General features: G+C 47.3%; 2 protein-coding genes across 9 annotated transcripts in view; one reads left to right on the top strand and one right to left on the bottom strand.

Annotated features, from left to right (window-relative positions):
• The first annotated feature begins 1,045 nt into the window (after window positions 1–1,045).
• kdm1a (lysine (K)-specific demethylase 1a) lies at window positions 1,046–15,003 on the top strand. Of its 8 annotated transcripts, none has more exons than XR_010877382.1 (23): window positions 1,046–1,101; window positions 1,851–1,902; window positions 2,598–2,891; window positions 3,353–3,521; window positions 3,667–3,800; window positions 3,941–4,019; window positions 4,228–4,320; window positions 4,466–4,572; window positions 4,825–4,906; window positions 5,085–5,179; window positions 6,832–6,849; window positions 7,185–7,327; window positions 7,440–7,530; window positions 7,658–7,792; window positions 8,978–9,051; window positions 9,141–9,252; window positions 9,755–9,887; window positions 10,177–10,364; window positions 11,489–11,603; window positions 11,699–11,826; window positions 12,131–12,277; window positions 13,082–13,805; window positions 14,154–15,003. XR_010877382.1 is itself a non-coding variant. In XM_067242659.1 (22 exons), exons 2-22 carry the CDS (start codon window positions 1,858–1,860, stop codon window positions 13,271–13,273), a joined length of 2,571 nt encoding a protein of 856 aa, XP_067098760.1. In that variant the 5' UTR covers window positions 1,046–1,101; window positions 1,851–1,857; the 3' UTR covers window positions 13,274–15,003. The 8 variants fall into 8 exon arrangements, 5 of the variants coding, with proteins under 5 accessions (XP_067098760.1, XP_067098759.1, XP_067098764.1 ...); XR_010877384.1 differs by having other exon boundaries at window positions 13,082–14,233; window positions 14,293–15,003; XR_010877383.1 differs by having other exon boundaries at window positions 13,082–14,262; window positions 14,293–15,003.
• Window positions 15,004–18,155: 3,152 nt separating this feature from the next.
• luzp1 (leucine zipper protein 1) overlaps window positions 18,156–23,545 on the bottom strand; it is a 42,254-nt gene continuing 36,864 nt past the window's right edge. Inside the window, exon 6 of the transcript XR_010877401.1 lies at window positions 18,156–23,492. The gene's annotated coding sequence lies outside the window, so the exon portion shown is untranslated. The remainder of the gene's footprint in view (window positions 23,493–23,545) is intronic.

Below are 23,545 nucleotides of genomic sequence, written 5' to 3'. Positions count from 1 at the left end.
CTGGTATTTGAGTTCAGCAGATACATGTATTAAACCAATTAGGCTCCCACTGCATCAGCAATCAATACTAGCCTAACATTATATTCTAACATTATATTCATTTAAAGATAGGCTATATTAAAGATATTGTTATAACATGGTCTATCATTATTCAATTTTTTATTAAATTAAGTCATAAGAAACTGGTCGCATTTTTATGAGAAGGTGCTGCTGGCTCTCAAAACAGTTGTCACTATAGTAGGCACCTTCGAGGCTATTTTATTTATTTATTTTTACGTTTTTGGCCGAATGATGTTTCTGCTCTAGTGCGGCATGAGAAAACAGAGATTTCGTCTGTTCGGACCGAGAATAAGGCAACTTTGTCGTTTTTTTCACTTTGTGAATTATAAAATATAGTTAACTACTTTTGGTGGGACTTTTTTGTCAATCAAATAACGCGTTATTGTGGCAGCCTTGTAGTCTATCATGCTCAGACAAGAACATTGTTGTGTTTTTTTTATTGTGTCAGAGCACAATTGTCCGGCTGTTTTCGTGAAAAAACATGCCGTTTTGGATCGCGACTGTCCGATGAAAAAACGAAACACCACACTTACCTGAGAGTTGTGGTTAGGGTAAATCAAGAGTTAGAGTGAGCTAACCCTAACCTAACACGAAAATAATATGAGTAGTGTTCCGCTTTAAAATGCATGGTTTTGAATTTCTGTGTGTAATAACACGAAAAAAGTCAGACTGCAGTGAACAGCACTTGGACAATCTATGCAGTCTAACATTTGTTGCTACCCATGTGCTACCAGCGTACTGCGATTGCGCACAACAGGGTTAAGGTAAGGATTCTGAATCTGATGCAAAAAAATTCATCGGGACACGATTCAATACATATATTCGTATCTAACTCAGCACAAATAAGTGCAGGTTTATCAGTACTGGGAACAACTGTCTTGCATGGCTACACTGGAGAGACTCTTTTATGATTGACATTGAGTGCAACCAATCATACTGCTCATTTTCTTGGGGTAGATCTCCTCCTTGTCCAATCAGCGGAGAATCAGAGAGGACCCAGCCGAAAGCTGTCTTTGTGTTGACAAGTGCGAAGATCTAGAGGTAATATGAGTCGTTATTTCAATGAAATCACCAGTTATTTTCCAGTATATGCACACAATTCTGTAGATATATATTTTTACCATTTTACTAACGCATTACTGCAATGTCGGTTTCTGGTTTGCTTGCTAACCAGCTAGCAATAACGCTAACGAATCTTACTGCAGCTGCCTCTGACTTCTGGTTAGCTGTAGCTGTGTCTAGTACATGTTGCTGGATGGGGGGGTCGAGTCTCATTGTTAGCTAGTTAGCTAGCTTGCTACCTTTGTAGCTACCTTTACGACACTACTGAACTAGCTAGTTAAACAGCCTCATATCGCAGACTACAACAAACTATTAAACATAAGAAGGTACTGTTTTGAACATGGGCACAAATAATATGTATTTATTGTATTAGGGGTTGCACGATTGATTTGGCCGGTTAGCTCTTAGCGAGCCTAGCTAAGCTAGCTAGCGCATTTGCTGCCTGGTCAGTCCGACATCTTTCCTTACGAAACCAATTAACTAAGCCAACTATGCATTATATCCCCTAGCTGCCATTGGTTAACTCAGTTATAATTGGTTAGATGAATCTTGATGTCTATTTTAATCGTAGGTAGTTTACTTAGAGCTATCTAACTAGCCGGACATAAATACACTTATCTATTCTAGGCAGTAATATTTTTCTCGTTGTGATGGGCTGACGTTACTCCCCTTGGTCTGCCAGCTTTTGTTCAATCAACCGTATCTCTGATTCTGTCTTTATTTCTTAGTGTTTGAATGGATATAACCAGGTGCTCGGAGAAATGGGTAAAACAAGACAAGGTCAATCTACTATGGAGCCCTCATACATTTTCCATCATGTTTATATTTGCCACAACGCATCTACCAGGCTGCTTGATTGTTGTGTTGTTGTGTGCATCCTCAAAGCCAACCAGAACCAGGCACTGGTCCCATTCAAATGAAACTGCTGCAGGTGCAACGTCGAAAGCCCCTGGCTTTAAAGAAAAAGGATAAGAATATATATATATATATATATAACATGGGAATAAAAGCAGAACATAATCTTTCGTAAGATTTACATATAGTTTTTTTAAATCATTATAATTAATCCGTTTATGCAGTCTATTTATTCTATAGAAGAAAAAAAGAAAAAAAACTTACATGTATAAAAGGTGTTTTTTTGGTTTAAGAGGTTATTTGTAGTGTGAACTGCAGTGTGTTGTTTATTTATTTGAGTACTGTTGAATACTGACACACTGTTCATGGGCAATACAGGTGGGCCATGATGGAACTTTTGCAGAAATATCTTCAGCTCTTAGTTAGCTTTTCATCCCCATTCATGTTTTGAAAAGATCAATTTTCTTCATTTTTTTTTTTTTTGAAAACCATCATTTTATAACAGTCTTGTGCCTCAAAAATATTGTTCTAAACGTTCACATTTCAAGCATCTCAACATTTCCAAAGCAAACCCTTGGACAGTGAGTACAGTTGTCTCACATCTGTCTTCCTTCCTCCAGGAGAGGCCTCTGTCTTCTTCCATGATGCTGGCGAGTAAGAAGTCAGACCCCGGCTCCTCTTCCTCCTCCTCCTCCTCTGTGGCGGGGGCCGAGAGAGCCCCAGATGCCCAGGCTTCCAGTACTCAGACTGGCCCCCCTCCCTCCGCTCCTGGCCCCATGGACGTCAAAAAGAAGGAGCGGGCCTCCCCTAGTGGGGAGCAAGGTGGGCCCCCGCTCCCCCACCCTCCCGGTCCAGGGGGGGTGGACCAGGATGCGGCGGAAGTCCGTCGAACCAGCCGCCGCAAGCGAGCGAAAGTAAGTATCTTATATCTTCGGTGCCCCTAATACTTAGATAGGAAAGACGAGTCCCTTAAAAAAGTAGCTTTTAAGTCAAGAGCACAGGACAAAAAGGTCAGGAGGATGTAGGATTGATGATCAAGTTAGTTTACATGTTGTCAGTGTTGTGTGTTGAGTACAACGTTCTTACGTGTGTCAGTTTGCCCTGGATTTATATCTTGCTACCTAAACACTTGGAACAGGATAATTCATTGACATAAGATTTATTTCACACTTGCATCATAGGGAATTGTGTAATATGATGATTCTCTGAGTTTTCCTCACCCGGTCCTAGGTGTTCAAGAGTCTGGGGCCTGTCATCCTCAGTGAAGCACCACCCGCCCACCTCCGTCAGGGAAGCAGAGGGAGCTCCACCATGGACCTCCACCCAGCTGAGCCAGAACGAGGTTTTAATGGCGCTTTTATTGTGCTTATTATTGCAGGTGGAGTACCGCGAGATGGACGAAAGCCTGGCTAACCTGTCTGAGGACGAATACTACTCAGAGGAGGAGAGGAACGCCAAAGCCGAGAAGGAGCGCAAACAAGTCATCCCTCCTCCCCCACCTCTGGTGGAGGAGGACAATGACAGCGAGCCTGAGGAGCCTTCAGGTCAGAGTGGGTGACAGGCAGGCAGGCAGGATGACAGGGTGACAGGGACATAACCTGTTTGAGTAGAAACACCTGAGGAAATGCATATAAAGGGTCTTGTCTCATGCGTACATTAAAGGTTGTGTGTGTGTGTGTGTGTGTTCAGGTGTTGAGGGGGCCGCCTTTCAGAGCCGACTCCCCCACGACCGCATGACCTCCCAGGAGGCCGCCTGCTTCCCTGACATCATCAGCGGCCCCCAGCAGACTCAGAAGGTTTTCCTGTACATCCGCAACCGCACGGTGAGGATGCACACACACACACTCTCATTATCAGTCTCTGTCACACACACACACACACTCTCACATTCTCTCTCTCACACGGTCACACACCAAGAGCTCTGCTTCTGTTCAAACCTGTGGTTATGTTTACTGTGTTCCAGCTCCAGCTTTGGCTTGACAACCCCAAGATCCAACTGACATTCGAGGCTACGCTACAGCAACTTGAAGCCCCCTACAACAGTGAGTCCAACATTCACAGCCTTCAGTGGAGAAAAGACGCTGCATGATAGCAGCCTGACTCCCACGCGGTCCTGTTATTTCTGATACATTTTGTAACCCAACTCAGTTGTCGGGACTACTGTCCTACGTGGCAAGTACCATAATCATAGGACTTTAAAAACAATTCATCGGTCCAGAACTATAAATCTGTTCCGTGTGCCCCTCCAAGGTGATACAGTACTGGTTCACAGGATACACAGCTACCTGGAGAGACACGGTCTCATCAACTTTGGCATCTATAAGAGAGTCAAGCCTTTACCAAGTGAGTTTAAACAATAATTACATTTGTATGTCATGTCAGTACATTGCCTATACAAGTCGTCCTTCAAACTAGACCAGCCTGGTTTAAAGATGGAATATTCGTGTGATTTTATATTCTCATCATTGTGCCCACCTCCTTTCTGCAGCCAAGAAGACAGGGAAAGTGATTATCATTGGAGGAGGTGTGTCTGGCCTGGCTGCAGCCAGACAGCTGCAGAGCTTTGGGATGGATGTTACTGTGCTGGAGGCCAGGGTGAGGAGATGATGCACCATAGAATACAATACAAAACTTTATTAACATAACAAAAAACGTCTACTTGAAAGTAAAGTCTAGTGAGGCATTGGATATTATACAGCATCATGCTGGACTTGTGGATCGGACATGTAGTATCATTGGGATGTTTTATAGGAATTTAATGGACATAACTAAGTTGAAGGTAACCGAATGACCTCCGCTCACATAGAGTCTCAGTGACAACATGACGTGCGTGTTTCACCCTGACAGGATCGTGTCGGAGGGAGGGTGGCGACATTCCGAAAGGGCAACTACGTGGCGGACTTGGGGGCCATGGTGGTAACTGGACTGGGTAAGACACACACTCAGACCCAGTTTCCTGCTTCTGACCAGCAGGGGGCAGTGTTGGCCCCCATAAATCCAGTTGTGATTTAAAATCACCCCATGCAAATCAGCTGTCAGACACATATGCTACATTGCTGTCAGCCTGTGTGTTGTGTTTTCTCTCACTGTGGTGTGTGTGTTTTCAGGAGGAAACCCCATGGCTGTGGTCAGTAAGCAGGTTAACATGGAGCTGGCTAAGATCAAGCAGAAGTGCCCACTGTATGAAGCCAACGGGCAGGCCGTAAGTACAGGCCACACCGACACTGTTGTAGCCCCATAGACCCTGCTACAAGATCACCATAAACACTGATATGTGGGCCCCATAGACCCTGCTACAAGATCACCATAAACACTGATATGTGGGCCCCATAGACCCTGCTACAAGATCACCATAAACACTGATATGTGGGCTCCATAGACCCTGCTACAAGATCACCATAAACACTGATATGTGGGCTCCATAGACCCTGCTACAAGATCACCATAAACACTGATATGTGGGCCCCATAGACCCTGCTACAAGATCACCATAAACACTGATATGTGGGCTCCATAGACCCTGCTACAAGATCACCATAAACACTGATATGTGGGCTCCATAGACCCTGCTACAAGATCACCATAAACACTGATATGTGGGCCCCATAGACCCTGCTACAAGATCACCATAAACACTGATATGTGGGCTCCATAGACCCTGCTACAAGATCACCATAAACACTGATATGTGGGCCCCATAGACCCTGCTACAAGATCACCATAAACACTGATATGTGGGCCCCATAGACCCTGCTACAAGATCACCATAAACACTGATATGTGGGCCCCATAGACCCTGCTACAAGATCACCATAAACACTGATATGTGGGCCCCATAGACCCTGCTACAAGATCACCATAAACACTGATATGTGGGCTCCATAGACCCTGCTACAAGATCCCTTTAAAGTGTATCTGCGTGCAGCATCTTAAGGACTGTTGGTGTTGGCCCTGGGGTTGTGAACATCCAGAGTGTGGGTCTGTGAACGAGCCCCTATCTGAATGAACCCCAAAAGCACGGCGATTGAGTGTATCTGATGAGGAAGATGAGTGAGCATCTTGAAATGATTAGTTGCACTAGCGAGGTATTTGTTTGCATCGCAGGTGAATCTGCTAATTGTCTACTAATCACAATGTGTAACCAACCAGCCACACAGGAGGAATCAGACACAGCCGTCCTTATCATTCCGGAGAGGAAAATATAAATGGAAATGATAACAATAATGTTTTTTTTGTTTTTTTTACATAATTGATTTAGCAGATCATTTTATGCATAGTCGCTACAATATATTTGCATGATCTGAATGCAGCTCTGAGGCCTGGCCCGCCTTTGTTCTGAGTGAACCAGCCCCTGTGTGCTGTTGACCTCCAGCTGGAGATGTAGAGATATCCTGCAGCAGACGTGGCGCGTCTCTGGGCCTGTTCATGCCTGTCCGCCCTCAGTCCTGCTGGGGTTTCCTGCTCCGCACAAAATGGAGGGAGGGTTCAGTTAGCCGCTTGGCCTAGCGTGTCATCGATAGCAGCCGCGCCCCCCCACCCCTCCTCTCCCCAGCTCAGACCGGAGCAGCTTCTTAATTCCATTACAGTTGGAATAAACACTGGGAGGATGTTTGGGGTCACTCTCCGGCCTTCTCCATCGAGCTTGAAGGCTAGTCGACAGCGGCGGGGTTACACACACACATGCAACTGGTTTCTCCCCACAGGAAAAAGCTAATTGAATCAAGCCTATTGTTATTGTTTGCTTGTTTGCATTGTGTAAACCTGTGTCTCTGAGTTATGTTTCTGTTTACGTGCTTGCCTAATGTTCTCTCCTCTCTCTGCATCACTCCCCTACCCCTGCTGCTACTTCTAAAGGGTGAACGATGCACAAGTGTATGTATTGGTTTATTTACGTCATACTTTACATGTTTCTCATTCTATCAATTGCACAGCATTTGACACTGTATATAATGCATATGAGGTACTTTTATTAGTTAAATGTATGGTATATTACAGGTATAGCCAACCAAAACCCTCACAGACAAACTGGTCTAATCTATTAGGGCTCTGCTATTTCTTGGTGTTAGCTTGGCTCTGCTTAGCATGGCTCAAGATATAAAGTGTGAAGTGCAGGTTGGTAGAGCATGAAGAGAGCATGGTGCTAGGTTAAGACTGACAGCCATTGGTGCGCTTGTTTTCTATCTCACCGCGTTGCCCGGGCTGTGCAGGTGCCCAAGGAGAAGGATGAGATGGTGGAGCAGGAGTTTAACCGACTGCTGGAGGCTACCTCCTATCTCAGCCACCAGCTGGACTTCAACTTCCTCAACAACAAGCCTGTCTCCCTGGGCCAGGCCCTGGAGGTGGTCATACAGTAAGTTTGACGACGGGGGGGACGGGGGGGGTACAAACACACACACACACAGAGAGACCAATCCATGGTCATTGTTTGTTATCTGATGTCTGATCAAACCGCTGGTGTGCAGGCTGCAAGAGAAACATGTGAAGGACGAGCAGATCGAGCACTGGAAGAAGATAGTAAAGACCCAGGAGGACCTGAAAGAGCTGCTGAACAAGGTGACCATGACCTCTGACCCTCGGACACAGCCTGGACTTCTGGACCAGCCACGTGGTGGATACACTCGTTACTGACCACCATCCCCTTGATCTCTCTCCGTTTCCCCTCCCTCCCTTTCTCTGTCAGATGGTGACCACTAAGGAGAGAGTGAAGGAGCTGCATCAGCAGTATAAGGAGGCCAGCGAGGTCAAGCCCCCCCGAGACATCACCGCAGAGTTCCTGGTCAAGAGCAAGCACCGCGACCTGACCGCCCTCTGCAAGGTGACCGCAACTCAACCGCTGTCAAACCTCCCCTCACACATTAGGGTATCTCACTCTTACCCATGCCTACTTCCTGTCATTACCCTCCCTCACGGGTCGATGACAGGACGTAGGGACGGAGTGGAATACGTAGATATAGTCGGAAGAATGTGAATAAGAGAAGGATGGAGGGGAAGAGGTTGACAGGGTGGGCTGGAAAGAGTGAGATATGCAGAGTCACAATGTTCTCAGTGAAACGGTTTGTAACGACCAGGAGGAAAACGGAACGAGAGGCCTCATCACCTTGTTTGGTTTCCCATAAAAACGTCTTCATGCTGCGAGCAGTTACAACCACACATTACACGGATGTACTGACATTTTCTTGCTTAGTTTTTCCAAAACAAAACTTGGTTCTCCTGGATGTGGGATTCTCTAACCACCAACCCCCCCGACCCCACCCCCTGCTTCCCCAGGCCCTGAGACCCAGGGAGAGACAGTGGACTCCACCATGGTTGAATTCGTGGTTGACGTGTTAGCCAGGGCAATAAGAGCCCAAACTAGCGTGTGATTCAATTTGAAGTGTTATGGTTATTACTGAATGTGTGTGTTTTGAATCACACCAGAACTGAACCCAGTTCGGGTGATTATTGAGGTGTTTTTCTATGACAAAGTCCTCCAGAGAATCAGCACTAACAAAGAGCAGCTGGTGAATTCTACTGCAGAAAATACAGAAATGGATGCAATATTTACTTACTCTGTAAGAGTCAACCAGTAGAGTGGGAGCTGGCTTCGAAGGATAGTTGTGTGCACATGCATGCTATTAACTGAGACACACACACTGATGCATCACTATACTGTCTGTAGTGAAGGCCGGCAAGCAGCTTAAGCACAGCTGGTGTCTGACATGGTGCTGCCTTGTGGTCGGTGACCATGTGAAGAGACTCAGGCCCTGTCTGGGAGCTGTGTGTGTGTCTAGTCTGTGTGTGTGTGTGTGTGTGTGTGTCAGATCAGGGAAGCCGTAGCTTAGGGCTGTGGGTTTCCCGTCAGGGTTAGTGTGTGTGTGCGTGTGAGGACTTGAGTAGCTGTCTCAGCTGTCTGCAGGGCTAGGTGGAGCCACAGTGGGCCAGGCGAGTCAGCCCTCCTCCCGGCCCCGCTCCGCTGGGTCGTCCAGCTGACCCCAGGACCTCTCTGTTCTCCCCTCTGCAGGAGTACGACGAGCTGGTGGAGATGCAGGTGAAACTGGAGGAGAAGCTGCAGGAACTGGAGGCCAACCCGCCCAGGTAACACCAGCATCAGCAACCCCCCCCCCCCCCGATACCCACCACACTTGTTTTGACTTTGTTTCTCTCCCTCCGCGTTCCCTCCGCAGTGATGTGTACCTGTCGTCCAGGGACAGGCAGATCCTCGACTGGCACTTTGCCAACCTGGAGTTTGCCAACGCCACGCCTCTGTCCACTCTGTCACTCAAACACTGGGACCAGGTAGGCCCCCACCCACACCGTGACCCTCATACACTGGGACCAGGTAGGCCCCCACCCACACCGTGACCCTCATACAAACATCTTTAAAACGGTCTCATAGGTTCTGTGCTGTGTGTAATATGTACCTGACAATGTATTGCCAAGGTGCTAGATGTAATGAGCACACCAAGTGTGTAAAGGTTCCCCGTCAAGCTATCCTTTATTCAGTCAACATTCGAACCACCACCTTTGTAATGCTATGTCAACATGAAGACTCACAGCCTGAGCAAACAGAGGACAGCAACTTAGTAGCTTATCTAGGTCACTGTACACTAGCAGCCTCCAGGAAGCAGCCTCCAGATCTCTGGCTTACATCCCCTGTCTCCTCCCCTGGGCACCACCCACCCAGGCATGACGGCACAGTACATTAAATACACGTGTCGATCCAACAGCGAAACCCCTCACACCGCGTCTTGTGCGGATCCGTGCACTGAGGTTTTGTCTCTGACCGCTCCCTCTCCAGGACGATGACTTTGAGTTCACGGGCAGCCACCTGACGGTGAGGAACGGCTACTCGTGCGTGCCCGTGGCCCTGGCCGAGGGCCTGGACATCAAGCTCAACACGGCGGTGCGCCAGGTCCGCTACACGGCCTCCGGTAGGAACACACTCCTCCCTGCAGCTGGGGCTTGCTGGGCCCTGGGGCCTGCCACGGATATATTGGGCAGAACATAGAAAATACGAATATTTCAGATACGAAAATGAAGTATATCTTTTATATGATATACAAATATCGAAACATGTAATACATGGATTCTAGAAAAAAAATTCTAAAACATTCCTAAAAAATCCCCCAAATCTCGGAATGTAATTCTTCAGTTTCGCATATCTCTCTTTCCGCCCCTTTCTCCGTCCCCTACCCCTCTCCTGTGTCCGTCCTCTCCCAGGATGTGAGGTGATCGCCGTGAACACGCGCTCCACCACCCAGACGTTCATCTACAAGTGTGACGCCGTGCTGTGCACCCTCCCCCTGGGGGTGATGAAGCAGCAGCCCCCCGCCGTGCAGTTCGTGCCCCCCCTCCCCGAGTGGAAGACCGCCGCCATCCAGAGGATGGGCTTCGGCAACCTCAACAAGGTACACCGGACGCTCTCTCTCCCGCTCTCTCTATAGCTCTCATTCTCTCCTGCTCTGGCTCTCCCTCTCTCTCTCTCTCTCTCTCTCTAACACCGCCCCCACTCTCCCTTACATTTTCTCGTTCTCTCGTTCACTCTCACTTCCACCCCCTCAATCTCTCTCTGTCACATTCTCTCTTTGTCTCCCACTCGTTTTCTTTCTCTGTCTGTGAGTGTCTCTCTCTCTTTCTCTCTCTCTCTCTCTCTCTCTCTCTGGAGAGATAAGGATTTGATTGGCTGCTGTGTCGAGGACGCCCTGGGTCTGCTCATCGTAGATGTCCTTGCTGCGGCATTGTCCTTGAGCTGGGAGCCCAACCTTCACATCAGTCCACTCTAGAAGTGGATGCACTTTCCAAATGAGCTCATGGCACCACACACACACACACACCCACACACACACACACACACACACAGACTCCCATCATTAGATGCACACGCAAACGCGGCAGGAACCATAAACCAGTGTTCGGTCCACAGAACAAGGTTACCTCTTCCTGAAATAGCCCCGAGGATGGTAGCTCCACTCTCTGTTTTACATCATCTGGAGGGAGGGAAAGAGGGGAGGGATGAATGGAGAGGGAGTTTGAGAGCATGTTGTTTAGTGATTTGGCAATGTGTTAGTAATCAGATTAGAGCCATCTCTACCTCATCCTACCTCTATTTTTTGTTCTCCCTCTCTCTCTCCCCCCACAACCTCTCTCTCTCTGACCCCCACCCCCTCTCTTCCTGGCTGAGTATCATTCACTGCAGTGTGTTTTTATCTCCTAGTGCTGCTGCAGCTGACAGAATGCTGCATTATTATGCAATGTGACCTGTGTGTTCCATGTTCTAACCAGCAGAGGGCCCTCTGCTTCAGGACCATAATCACACAGAGGTTATAACACAACCTGACCTCTCCTTCCAGCTCACCTAAATGGCAGTGCTTTTTGTGTGCTCTCCATAGCTAAAGTGATATTAAAACAGGATTAGAAAGTCATTGAAGAGTCCTTACATTTGATGTAAGGCAGGTAGGACCCCTGCAAGGCGCCAGAGCCTGATGTTCACTTGTCTTACGATCCGGCTGCTGTATGTTCCTCCTGCCTGTAGGTGGTGCTGTGTTTCGACCGGGTCTTCTGGGACCCCAGTGTGAACTTGTTTGGCCACGTGGGCAGCACCACGGCCAGCCGGGGGGAGCTCTTCCTCTTCTGGAACCTCTACAAAGGTGAGGATCATTCCTGCACTGGTTCACGTGTCAGGTTAAAGGTTAGGCACAAACTGACCACATATTTTACTTGTGTGCTTTTTGTCCCTTCCCAGCACCCATCCTGCTGGCTCTGATGGCGGGGGAGGCAGCAGGCATCATGGAGAACATCAGTGATGATGTCATCGTGGGGCGTTGCCTCGCCATCCTGAAAGGCATCTTCGGAAGCAGCGCGGTACCTCAGGTATGCTGTGACTGTGTGTGTGTGTGTGTGTGCACGCACGTGGGCATCATGTAGTCTTGTGTGCAAGCATGTGACAAGCGTGGGTGCTTTTCTCTGCCCCCTTGCATGCGTGTGCCCACTACCCACATTCTGGAGTCCCATCCCAAACCACCAGTCACATCAATCATTCAGCTGCATTTCCTACAGAATGAAATCGCATGCATCTCGGTCTGCTCTGGAAATCTATAACAGCTTATGTTTTCTGGGCAGTCACATCCACATGGAAACTCAACAACGTGTATGTGTGTGCTTGTTGCCATGGCAGCCTAAGGAGACGGTGGTGACTCGTTGGCGTGCCGACCCGTTTGCGAGGGGCTCTTACTCGTACGTGGCTGCTGGGTCTTCCGGTAACGACTATGACCTCATGGCCCAGCCCATCACCCCCGGCCCCACCATCCCGGGGGCCTCTCAGGTGAGCGCTCACCCCACCTGTCCTCCTGGTCACTGTCCTCCTGGTCACTGTCCTCCTGGTCACTGTCCTCCTGGTCACTGTCCTCCTGGTCACTGTCCTCCTGGTCACTGTCCTCCTGGTCACTGTCCTCCTGGTCACTGTCCTCTTGGTCACTGTCCTCCTGGTCACTGTCCTCCTGGTCACTGTCCTCTTGGTCACTGTCCTCCTGGTCACTGTCCTCCTGGTCACTGTCCTCTTGGTCACTGTCCTCCTGGTCACTGTCCTCCCACACACTGCCCCATCATGCCTCTGTATGATAACAATGTGGTTAATAATAGTTTATTGCTAGTTGACCTGTGGTTGAACAGTAGTTTACTGGCTGTTTAATAGTAGTTTACTGGTAGTTCACTATAACCTCCACTTCTTCATAGTAGTTGTGACACAGAGACATTGGCTGCTTCCTAGTCAGTAGTGGGTCCAGGCTTCTAACCAGCGCTGCTTCATACAGACCCTAGCCTCAAGTAAACCCAACGCCCCAACATTTTGGACCAATCAGAAGGCCCCATATTGGCCCACGCCATGCAGAGTTGCTGTAGAAGTACATTTTCTGTTGGCTCGTCCAACCAAACCACCAGAGCATGTGTGAACCAATCCAGGCCAAGCCACAATATCTGACCATACCAGAGTTAGAAAAAGACCAGACCAGCCGATCCCAGTCCAGATGTTTTACTTGTTTTGATGTTGACATGTCTGATTGATGGTAACGCTCATATTTATGAGTGGGATGATGATTTTTGTCGTTTTCTCCCTTTTTCCCGTCCTTAGCCTGTTCCTCGTCTGTTCTTTGCCGGAGAACACACCATCAGGAACTACCCGGCGACGGTTCACGGGGCTCTGCTCAGCGGGCTCCGAGAGGCAGGCCGCATCGCAGACCAGTTCCTGGGAGCCATGTACACCCTGCCCCGACAAGCCACACCTGCTGCCAACCCCCAGGCCCAGCCTTCCCCCAGTGTCTAAACCCCCCCCTCCTGCCCCCGCCATTCTGCCCCCCCATCATGCCCCATGATTCAAACACACACTGACAACACAAACAGCCTCATACATCCACGCACACGTCACACACATACATTCCCCCCCCCCCCCCCTTCCCAGTCGTCAAACTATTCAAGTGACGTTGGTGACTCTAATTTCTGCAAAGACTTTAAGATGTAAGAATGTGCCTGTCGAGTTTTTGAAGTTAAATGTTTTTTTTCCATCACCAATGCCAGCCCAGCCCAGCAGTGAAACCACTCTGCACATTCCCCCTGAGAACACAGCGAGCAGCACTCTGGCAGAACTCCACCCACCCTGCTCTCCTCTCTGGTCCCCTTCCTATGGCATCCTCCACCAGCTCTCACGCTATAGGAAACACAGTTGTCTGAGGCTCACACTGCTAGATGGGTCCACTGTACTTTGTACTCCTGCAGGACCTTAGGTAGTCCACTTTTGTCATCTCCCTTCAGAGTAAGGGTCAGCAGAGTGGGTGCGATCGGATCCCTCCAGGTCTGAGGTGTAAGGCTGGGTCCATCCAGGTCTGAGGTGTAAGGCTGGATTCATCCAGGTCTGAGGTGTAAGGCTGGGTCCATCCAGGTCTGAGGTGTAAGGCTGGGTCCATCCAGGTCTGAGGTGTAAGGCTGGATTCATCCAGGTCTGAAGTGTAAGGCTGGATTCATCCAGGTCTGATGTGTAAGGCTGGATTCATCCAGGTCTGATGTGTAAGGCTGGGTCCCTCCAGGTCTGAAGTGTAAGGCTGGGTCCCTCCAGGTCTGAGGTGTAAGGCTGGGTCCCTCCAGGTCTGAGGTGTAAGGCTGGGTCCCTCCAGGTCTGAGGTGTAAGGCTGGGTCCCTCCAGGTCTGAGGTGTAAGGCTGGATCCCTCCAGGTCTGAGGTGTAAGGCTGGGTCCCTCCAGGTCTGAGGTGTAAGGCTGGATCCCTCCAGGTCTGAGGTGTAAGGCTGGATCCATCCAGGTCTGATGTGTAAGGCTGGGTCCCCTCCAGGTCTGATGCTGTGCCCCTATCCTCCCAGCATTAAACTCATCTAGAAGAGCTGCAGTAGAGGAGCTGCTAAGCCAACAGCCAAGACGGAGTTTTGAAACGAAGGTCGTTTGTTCTGTAATTGCAGGTCTTAAAGCTGCTCTCCCCCCCCCTTACAATTCCACATTTTAGAGCTTATTGGAAGATTTGAGTCAAGTGATCCAGCATTTTGCCACACATAGACCTGAATAACCTGAAGTATAGCCTTACCTCATGGATGTGTGAAGTGACATTGGCCTCTTTATAGAGATCGTCATTGTGCCACGACAGATCAGCGGTTTCTCAAAAGGAAGGATGTGTCAGTAGTATTGAAACAGCCCTAGCAGACAGTTCAACATGCATACATCACACATAGCACTCCACTGAAACTACTTTTATTTTTTTATTAATATGAGTGTAGCTGCTGCAATTTGGATGTTGCAAGGGCATTGTATGCATCATCTTAAGGCTAATGTTGCTATTTAGTTGATGTGATGGGAGTTCACTATAGGGTTGAAGCATAGAAAACTAGTCCAAATTAGCTGTTTGTATTTAATGCAAAAGATAGATATTATGTAAAGGAAAAAATTGTGAATGTTCTTTTTTTTGTTCTGCAGCTTGTTTGAAGTGTATTGTTATTTTATTGCTGTCATCATTGCATACTTTTTTATATTTTGTCAACATTTGGTTATAAAATAATAAAACTTAAAAAGGAAATATTACACAGACACGACTCACTTCCTGTCCAGGTGGGATCTAGGTGTGCGTTTGTTGACTGCTGACCCCTGACCTTTTTGTGACCCCATCCTGACCCCTCCACACAACTGGATTGCTTCCTGGAGTGTGTGGTGTTAGAATATTGACATCAGAATGTATTTTGGAACAACTGATTGGCCAGTGGAGAATGGGTTTGGCATAGGAACCTGGCATTATACTTCCGTAATACCCCGGCATGACTCCAGTCTTACCCCAGTATCAAGCTCTGTTTCAGGGTAGTGAGGCTGAAAGCACGGGGGGGGGGGGGGGGGGGGGGGGGGGGGGGGGCACAGCAGGGGGGGGGGGCTGACCCAACTACGGAGAGCTTGGATGAGATGCTGCTATGGAAATAGCCACATCAATACTGGCACTGGGCTCTTTCATTGCTTTGGTTATCCCGAGGCCAGGGACAGTGGGGGGTAGTGTGACGCTAGTTAGAAACCCTCATCGGCCCCAAGCTTCTGTCCTGTAAGTCACTGTAGATGTTGGATATGTATATAGGATTAGGTAATACGCTAACAGCTTCATTGTGTCATCTAATACTTCCATTCCTTTAAGACGGTGGATCTAGCACCATCCATCATCGCCAGCTCATTCCAATCCATTCATCTCAGACCTATGAATGTCAGTGTGACAGAAATATTTAATTACATTCTTTATGCAGATCTCTGTGCTTCCAGCCCTGTCCTACAAGCAGGTGTCTGAGTTACATAAGGCCTTTGGCTGAAAGTCGGCTGCGTGTCTGAACCGATCTCCTCTCAACCAGCCATGTGACTCACAGAGCACACTGTACAGACACCACAGTTGGGTTGGAAATGTATTCAGACAAGCATGCACTCACACACGCAAATGTCACGTCACGTACACTTTTTCCTCCAGAAACTCGCACATTTTCTCGCCACATTAGCACTCTGACAGTGAATCCAATCAGCAATCTGACACGCTGTGATTACGCCGCCGACGCTCCAGATATCTCGGCCCAGGTTGGAATAGTGAGACTGCCTGAAAGTCAGCAACACCTCAGTCATGTCTTCCTGGCTTCCCACCTCCCGGCAGAACTGACGCGCGCCTACAGATACTGAGAGGTTGCTGGAGACCTGTCAGCCTCTCTGGTTCTCTATGGAAGTTATAGCACTGACACATTCTCAGTTTCCCCAAAGGAAAACACAAGAAGGAAGTATAAGATGTGTCGTGTGGCTCCCTTGGCTTCCAGTGTTGGCCATTGAACGTATGTGAATGTATATGCTGGATGGCCAGATATCCAGTATCTGAGAATTCCCTCTTTTGATATCCTCCTGCTGTCTTAATCAGTGTAAAATGAAAGGATGAGTACGCCATAGTGTTTGGAACGTTTCATGCATCATCATTAGGAAATAAAGCCTCGAATGACGTCGGTGAACTACCGTTCCTCAATCAAAAAGAATCATCCAAATTGCTCTTGTCAACCTCCATCTGTTTAATTTATTCATTTGTTTGTTTAATTGGTTCCCCATTAGCTGATGCCGTAGCAACAAATCTCCTTCCTAGGGTTTGCCCTCAAATGCACTGTGGCATGAAGGCCTACTTACAGACGCTGTCTCCTCAAATTCTCCATGTTCTCTAATCAGCAGCTCCTTCCCAGCACTGTGAAGAAAACTGGAACGCTGAGGTCTGTTACCCCTGTGCATAAATTAGCATTTCTGCATAAGATATGAGTCATTTCCATGGTTGACTTCACATCACTCATTTGGGTTAGCCACCACCAACCACAGGGTGCTCATGGGTAAAAGTACCATGATCTGGGGTTCACTGCTAAGCCCCGCCCTGGTCCGAAGTATAAGCAGATTCTGATGTGGAGCAAAAGCTGCTTAACTCCTTCATTCGCATCATATCACAGTACAGAGGACTACAGATAGGAATCAACTGCTATTTCCAGGTATTGTCAAATACTTGATGGAGTGACGGAGCAGACCTGAATGTACTGTGAGGTCAATATTGCTATGTAAATGTAACTCAAACTAAAAAAAAACAAATATCTAAACAAGGATCAAATGGTGACCCCATATGAACCCTTTCATTTGAGAAACACACTGCCATGGGTGTGTGTGTTTTCCCCTGGAGCCAGAAGTCTATTGCTTCCAGTTGACCGAGTCAGTACTCAGCCCAGTCACCCTACTGTGAGACTTTGCTGTTTAATAGAAAGGTGTGTGTGCTGACAGAGCGCTCCACACGAGGCTGTGGTTTTCCACTCCCACATGGCACATTTGCCTAATTCATCTACTAGTTTGCTTATCTTGCGCACTGTCAGATGTCTTTCTCTGTGTAAGCCCCAATTGTAAGAACTACAGAGGACACCATATGGCTGTTCTTTTTTGTCTCTCACACGCTTTCTTACTTTGACTTTTCTCTGACAGGGTGTGGTGCTGTTAAAAATATGCTAGCTGTGGTTGCTACTGTAAACTAATCTTCCATTTAAATACCTAAGCAGAATTCAAGTGCATTCCGTTTCTTTCCTGCTCTACAAAAGCACACACCAAGACACACACACACTCCTAGACACACACAATCCAAGATGCGGACACACAGCTACAAACAGGTTGCTTTATTTTATTTTAATTGGAATACATAGTTGGCTGTACAGCTGGCCAGCCTAGTGAGGTTTACATGCAGAGGGCGGGAAGGTTAAACATGCACCATGTATTTACTCTACAAACAGAAGAAGCCTCGTCCCACGCAGGATTGCTGTGTATGACACACAGACGTTACGGGCATCTAGGCCCATTAAGCAATAACACTTCTTGATCTGATCATAAGATGTTTCTCTACTGTCTGTTCCCTTTCTAGCATCAGACAAACAGTATCAACCCATTTATAAACGGTCATGGGTTCAAACGTCCGTGTTTGATTGTTACAGGCGTAACGTCCTCTTACGAGTTTGTCAGCATGTGAGCGGAGTGTTTATTTTTGACAATATCCAGTTTCACATGAATGTTTGCGGTTCTAATCCGGTGGTTTTAGCCGCCATGTGTGTGTGTGTGTATTTGTGTGTGTGCGCGTGTCTCAAGGCCTGAACATCTCTTTCTTTGGCAGCACTTACACACCAGCACACAAGATGAACAAACCCTGAATTTATGAGAGAAGGAAAACAGAGTAACAGAGGACCTGGAAGACAAACTGATTCCTGAAACACTAATAAAACAGGACGCCACATGGAGAAGGACTTAGGGTCGACTGTGTGCTACACCGAGCAGGCGTGCTCTGCTCTGATAAAACACACATTGCTCTCATTCTTCAATGACGATGCCACAGGTCCTGCCCCTTCCACCGCGACTCTGTGTGACCCAGGTTGCAGCGCTGTCACATCCCACTAGGCAGGAGAGACATCGCTCACATTAAAACAATTAAACAAAAAAGACAGGAACAAAGTACTCTCCAGGAGCGCATCGATGAGAAAAGATACATAGCTCAAAAAAAAACCGTCCTCCTTCAAAATGAAAGAGGACAAAATACTAAATATATTTCAATGAGGCCCACTTTACAAAATTACAAGATTTAATTAAATAAAATCTATCCGATACAGATTCCAAAATAAGACATCTTTTGTTTTACAAAACCAAAAAAAATATTACATAAGCGTAAAACAAAAAGGAAAAAAACAAACTCAAATTGAATATTTCCCCTTTATTTCAGTAAGAATAGTCTAGCAGACAGGGTAGCCACCTGTGGAATCGCTGGCCCTGTCACCGACTGTAAACTGTAAACACTGTGGAATGATTTTGGCACAATGTTAAAAGGCTGAGAGACACAGACATAATCGAGTGCCATGCCCCAAGAAGTAATCACAAGCTTTAAAAAATTATTCACTAAATTATTTGTACAATAAACTTGAGTTCTCAACTCTTATCCTAACGCAATATGCTGAGTAGTTTATCAAAGAATAAATGCTCCAAGCAACATTTTTACCAATTTAAATTTGGCCGGTGCAAAACCACATATACAGACTTATATACACATCTTTGATGACCGTACATTCATCTCTAATATATGAGAGAGAGAGAGAGAGGAATAAATGACTGTGAGAAATGCAGAGTAACTGTTGACACAGAAGGCTAAGGGGAGCTTTACTTGTGTAAGGTCTTAAGTTAAGTGCTGGATAAGTGCAGATTAGTGTTGCTGACGTTCATTGACACCATGACCCTCTGTTTACAATGGAAGCCTTTAAAGACCACAGCTAAGTCACTTCACACAAACGTTTCCCTTCGGTCCTCAGGCCCACCTCTCCTCCAGCCGAACGCATTCGAGACTGCATTCTAACAGAAGGAACACCAACAATATGTACAATAATGGATACTTAAAAGCCATGGGCCAAGGCCATGGGCCTGTTAAGTTGCCCAGTGTCATGGACATGGTAGCCAATCTCTCTCTCTCCTCGGTTTATTGTCTGTCACCTTATCTCATAATATCTTATCTTTCCATAGCAGCATCCATGTTGATTATCTTAGCAGACCGTCTATCATTAATACTTTCTCTCTGGGTATGATCTGACCTGGAACGTCCAGACAACATTTGGGAGATTCTTTAGAATCGCTGACCTTTGAACAGCATCAGCCCTGACCAGGGTGTCTCTCTACGGCTTTGAAAAACATTACATTAGACGTGAGTAATGGTGATATCAGGAAGTTATTCTGATTAAGGTGTGACTGGTCGGAAATTGAGAAGTGAATCAGGAACACTGGTCTAGTAACCATGTTTGTGTGGGCTGGAACTATCGCTCCTTCACACTCCAAGCTTCAGACTCCAGCCTCTCTCCTTTCCTTGTTACCTCCTATTCGTCACCAACCACCAACAGGTAAATCCCATCTTTGACCCTTCACTAGGCCATGAAAGGGGCTGCTTCACAGAGTTTGCATGAGAGTGAGTGTGTGTGTGAGAAGGTTATGCATGGTTAAGGGTGTGTATGTGTGTGTGTTGGATCTTCCCACTAAGGTGCAAGTGTACCTAGGGGCCAAGTAAGGAAGATGTGGACGTGCATGACAGAGGATGAAGTTTCAGCCTTGCCCTTTCAAAAGAGCCTTTCTTTGAAGCCTGTCTCCGGGATGACCCTCCCGAGCACATAAAACCTACGGTTTCCGACAGCTGCTCTGCTCTCTTCCTGGGACCCCTGACTCCCTTCTGGGGCTGGGGGAGGAGGTGAGAAATCCAGGGGTGAGTGTGTGGCGCGGAGGTGGGAGAGGTTGGGGAGTCTACAGGGAGGAGGAAGGGGTGAAGGGTCAGGGAGGAGACGGGCAGTTAGTGGGGCAGTAGTGTGGCGTGTGTGGTGAGGAGGAAGAGGGGTGTGAGGAGATTACATCATAAGGTCACCATCTAAACCCAACCCTGGTGACATAACTCTGATGACTGACAGACAGTTAATGAGCCTCAGCCAGCCAGGGAGATCTGCAGCCACATATGTCTCACCCAGGGGCCTCCAACCAGACCTCACCCAGGGGCCTCCAACCAGACCTCACCCAGGGGCCTCCAACCAGACTTCACCCAGGGGCCTCTAACCAGACCTCAGTTAGGAGCTACCAACCAGACTTCAGTCTGCCCCCACATGACAACAGGAACATCAGAAGGCTATAAACGCACTGCCAATGCGGACACTAAGCATGTGCAGATCAGCCAGTACGCCTGAGCAAGACAGGGCAAACAAGCGCTGGTCTGGACAGCCAAGACAAGCACTGCTCATGATCAGGTCTGTTTTAGGTCGGACTGGCTGCTGCCAAACTGTCTGGCTTCCCCCTCTTGTATTTATAAGCCAGAATGCCAAGGGAGGGACATGATTAGCTGCAGCTCTGACCTTTGACCTATCAGTTACCTAGGGGCCATACATCAGCTCTCGTCCACGTCCTGGCAGCCAATAAAGCGGCCTCCAGAAAGAGCAATGCATATCACGGCCGTTAAGAATCAAGGCATTCCTGTAGGAGGGTGGGGGGGAGGAGGGTGGTAGAGGAGGAGGAACGTAAAGAGGGAGGGGAAGAAGGGGGGAAATACTGTACTCTCCCTTTTCTCAGAACTACTGTACAGGAAGAGCTGATGAGGTCAATATACACATTTGGAAGGGGAGACAGTCCTCATCCTGGTAACACCAGAGAGCAGGAGCCAGAAACAAACTCGGAGAGCTGCAGAGACACACTGGGATCGCTATGGTGACAGCTTGGCTTGCCTTTCAATCTCAATCTGAGGCCACCGACTAGATACACTGCCTTGCTTTACTGCAGTACATTCCTACAACTGGGACAAAGGCCAGTAGGTGAGGCAGTCGGAGGGAGGCCGAGATGAGCCAGTGATGTGTGTTTGTTCTGAACACATGTTCACAGATCGTCCGGTAGCTGTGAAAGGACCACATGGCAGCACTAAGACTTTACGGAGCTGAGCAGAGCCCTGGGACAGACAAATCGAAAGGGCAGAACATTCTGGGCGGTGTAGGCTACATTCTTTTTAGGGGGCCTTTGAAGTTTGAAAAAGTTAGCTTTAGGGGGATTTTTGTTGTTGTTGAGGATGGTACTTTTCTGGAAAATCCCTTCATTTGAATCCACAAAAAGATTAGTTTACTTATACAAAACATTCTTTCAAAAATGTAAAAATATTACCTAATCTGTGATGAACATTCATGAAATTCTGACAAGAAAAAATTCGGAGCTGAAATAGTGAAATCTCTCTCTCTCGCTCAAGGCACCGATACTGTTCTCTGCATGTCTAGAGAGCTACAGGGGAGTATAGCACAGTCACACAACCGAAGCTGAAGACAGTGAATTCCTCAAAAATGGAAATCAGTGACTAATTCTTGTACCCTCTTTATGTGTGGAGTGCAAGAGAACAATCACCTCCCACTGTGACAGCAAAATGAGGTGGTGATTTTGGGGCTGTTTAGATAGGGTCTTTTTTTAGTCATTGCACATCGTGACTGACTCACTCCCCTCCTACGTTCAGTACATTATGAAATCTGAAGGACTTTCAACATCGCCAGTCTCCACCACCAAACTGCACAATCACGATGAATAGATGAACATATGTCTTCCACTGTAATAACACATTAAATATTAAATCTGAAGTGTGATGGTAAAAGGCTGGTAGATTACATGTAAGGCTGAGTGGAAATACGGCTGACCAGAACATCAAGGTAAAACTACCCACCCCAACCACTGAATATCCCATAATAACTGTCATTATAGAGCTGGAAACATCTCCATGGCAACACTTGAAAGGGGGTTTGGAGCAGAGGGAAGAATGCTGTTCCATCGTTAAGCTGGTGGAGTCTAAACTCCATAATCATAGATAACATATATTGTTTATTCTGTAGGATCTGCTGGGAAGAGAGGATACAAGTTTGGTGTGCACAAGGTCAGGCCAGGGTCAAGCTAAGGTCAGGCCAATGTCAAGGCCATGCCACCGAGCTATAGGTCATGTCAAGCTGCCATTCTAAAAGCAACATGGCACCTTCTCCAGCGAGTAGTCAAGAGTTAAAATAGATTAGTCTGTAAGGTTATTTTAGTGAAATGTGTTTCTATGGCAACCATGTGGCCTCTGGGTCTCTGGCCAGTGGACAGTCATCCTTCCCTCCTACCCTTATCCAACAAGAACAACTACAGATTCAACATTTTAAACAAAATACACCTCTATAGAAAACAGGAGATTCAGGAGAAGTTGATACGATTCGCACGGCGAACCCCAGTCTCACATCCCTGGACTGATAGTTCATTGTGGTGATCCAAGTTTTGACATTATTCCTATGACAAGACAGACCAGCAGACAGACAGATGCACAGAGAGCTGAGAGCTGCCATCATGCCCTCTTTTACGTCCATTCATGCTGGTATTCTCCAGATCCAGCATTCGATTCCTCCTGCATGTCCACTTGATTCTCACACAGTCAAGGAGCAGGGCAGCCATAAAACACTGATTGGTGCCCTGCAGCAAAGCACCCTGGGAAAAGTAGTCTTGTGACAGATGATTAGTTCATTGTAAATGTATTTTTTTTTTTTTTTGATATATATATAAGTGCGTTCCATCCCATAATTCAAAGAGTGCCATGTGTCCCAACATACTGAACATCTGCTACGGTAGCTATGAGAGGAGGGGTAGGAGGTGGGAGGAAGAGAAAGTAAAATAGAGAGAATGACTGAGAATGTGAACACGAGGTCAAGACAGCATGAAGCTCATACAGGGACTGATAAACTTTATGGGTTGAGTGTTAATCCATGTTGTCACTGTAGCATATGGAGGTTTGATGTGGAGCAAGGGATGGAGTGAGTATGCTGGTTAAGAGCCCAAGGAGAAGCAGAGCTCTCTGTTTTTCTTCATCTTGAAGTGCATGCTGGAAGTCACAGGTCTCCACACTGGTATCATCATTCAGTACATGCATGTCATTTTCATGTGTCTGCGAAGGGCTGAATGCAAACATATTGGACCCTGCAATGGTTTACATGAAACTCATCAATTCACGCAAATTCAAAGTTACATTC

Source organism: Osmerus mordax, chromosome 9 (genome assembly GCF_038355195.1).
Source record: "Osmerus mordax isolate fOsmMor3 chromosome 9, fOsmMor3.pri, whole genome shotgun sequence".
NCBI classification, from domain to species: Eukaryota; Metazoa; Chordata; class Actinopteri; order Osmeriformes; family Osmeridae; genus Osmerus; species Osmerus mordax.
The sequence above is the reverse complement of the archived record's forward strand: the minus strand, read 5'-3'. Positions and strand labels throughout refer to the sequence as shown.

What these genes read in the sequence shown, in the direction of transcription:
- kdm1a (XM_067242658.1), top strand. Translation starts at nt 1,858, where the DNA reads ATGGATATAACCAGGTGCTCGGAGAAATGGGTAAAACAAGACAAG. An exon ending in AATGGGTAAAACAAGACAAG is followed by an intron (nt 1,903 to 2,597) that starts GTCAATCTACTA and finishes TCCTTCCTCCAG; the next exon opens with GAGAGGCCTCTGTCTTCTTC. An exon ending in TTACTGTGCTGGAGGCCAGG is followed by an intron (nt 4,573 to 4,824) that starts GTGAGGAGATGA and finishes TCACCCTGACAG; the next exon opens with GATCGTGTCGGAGGGAGGGT.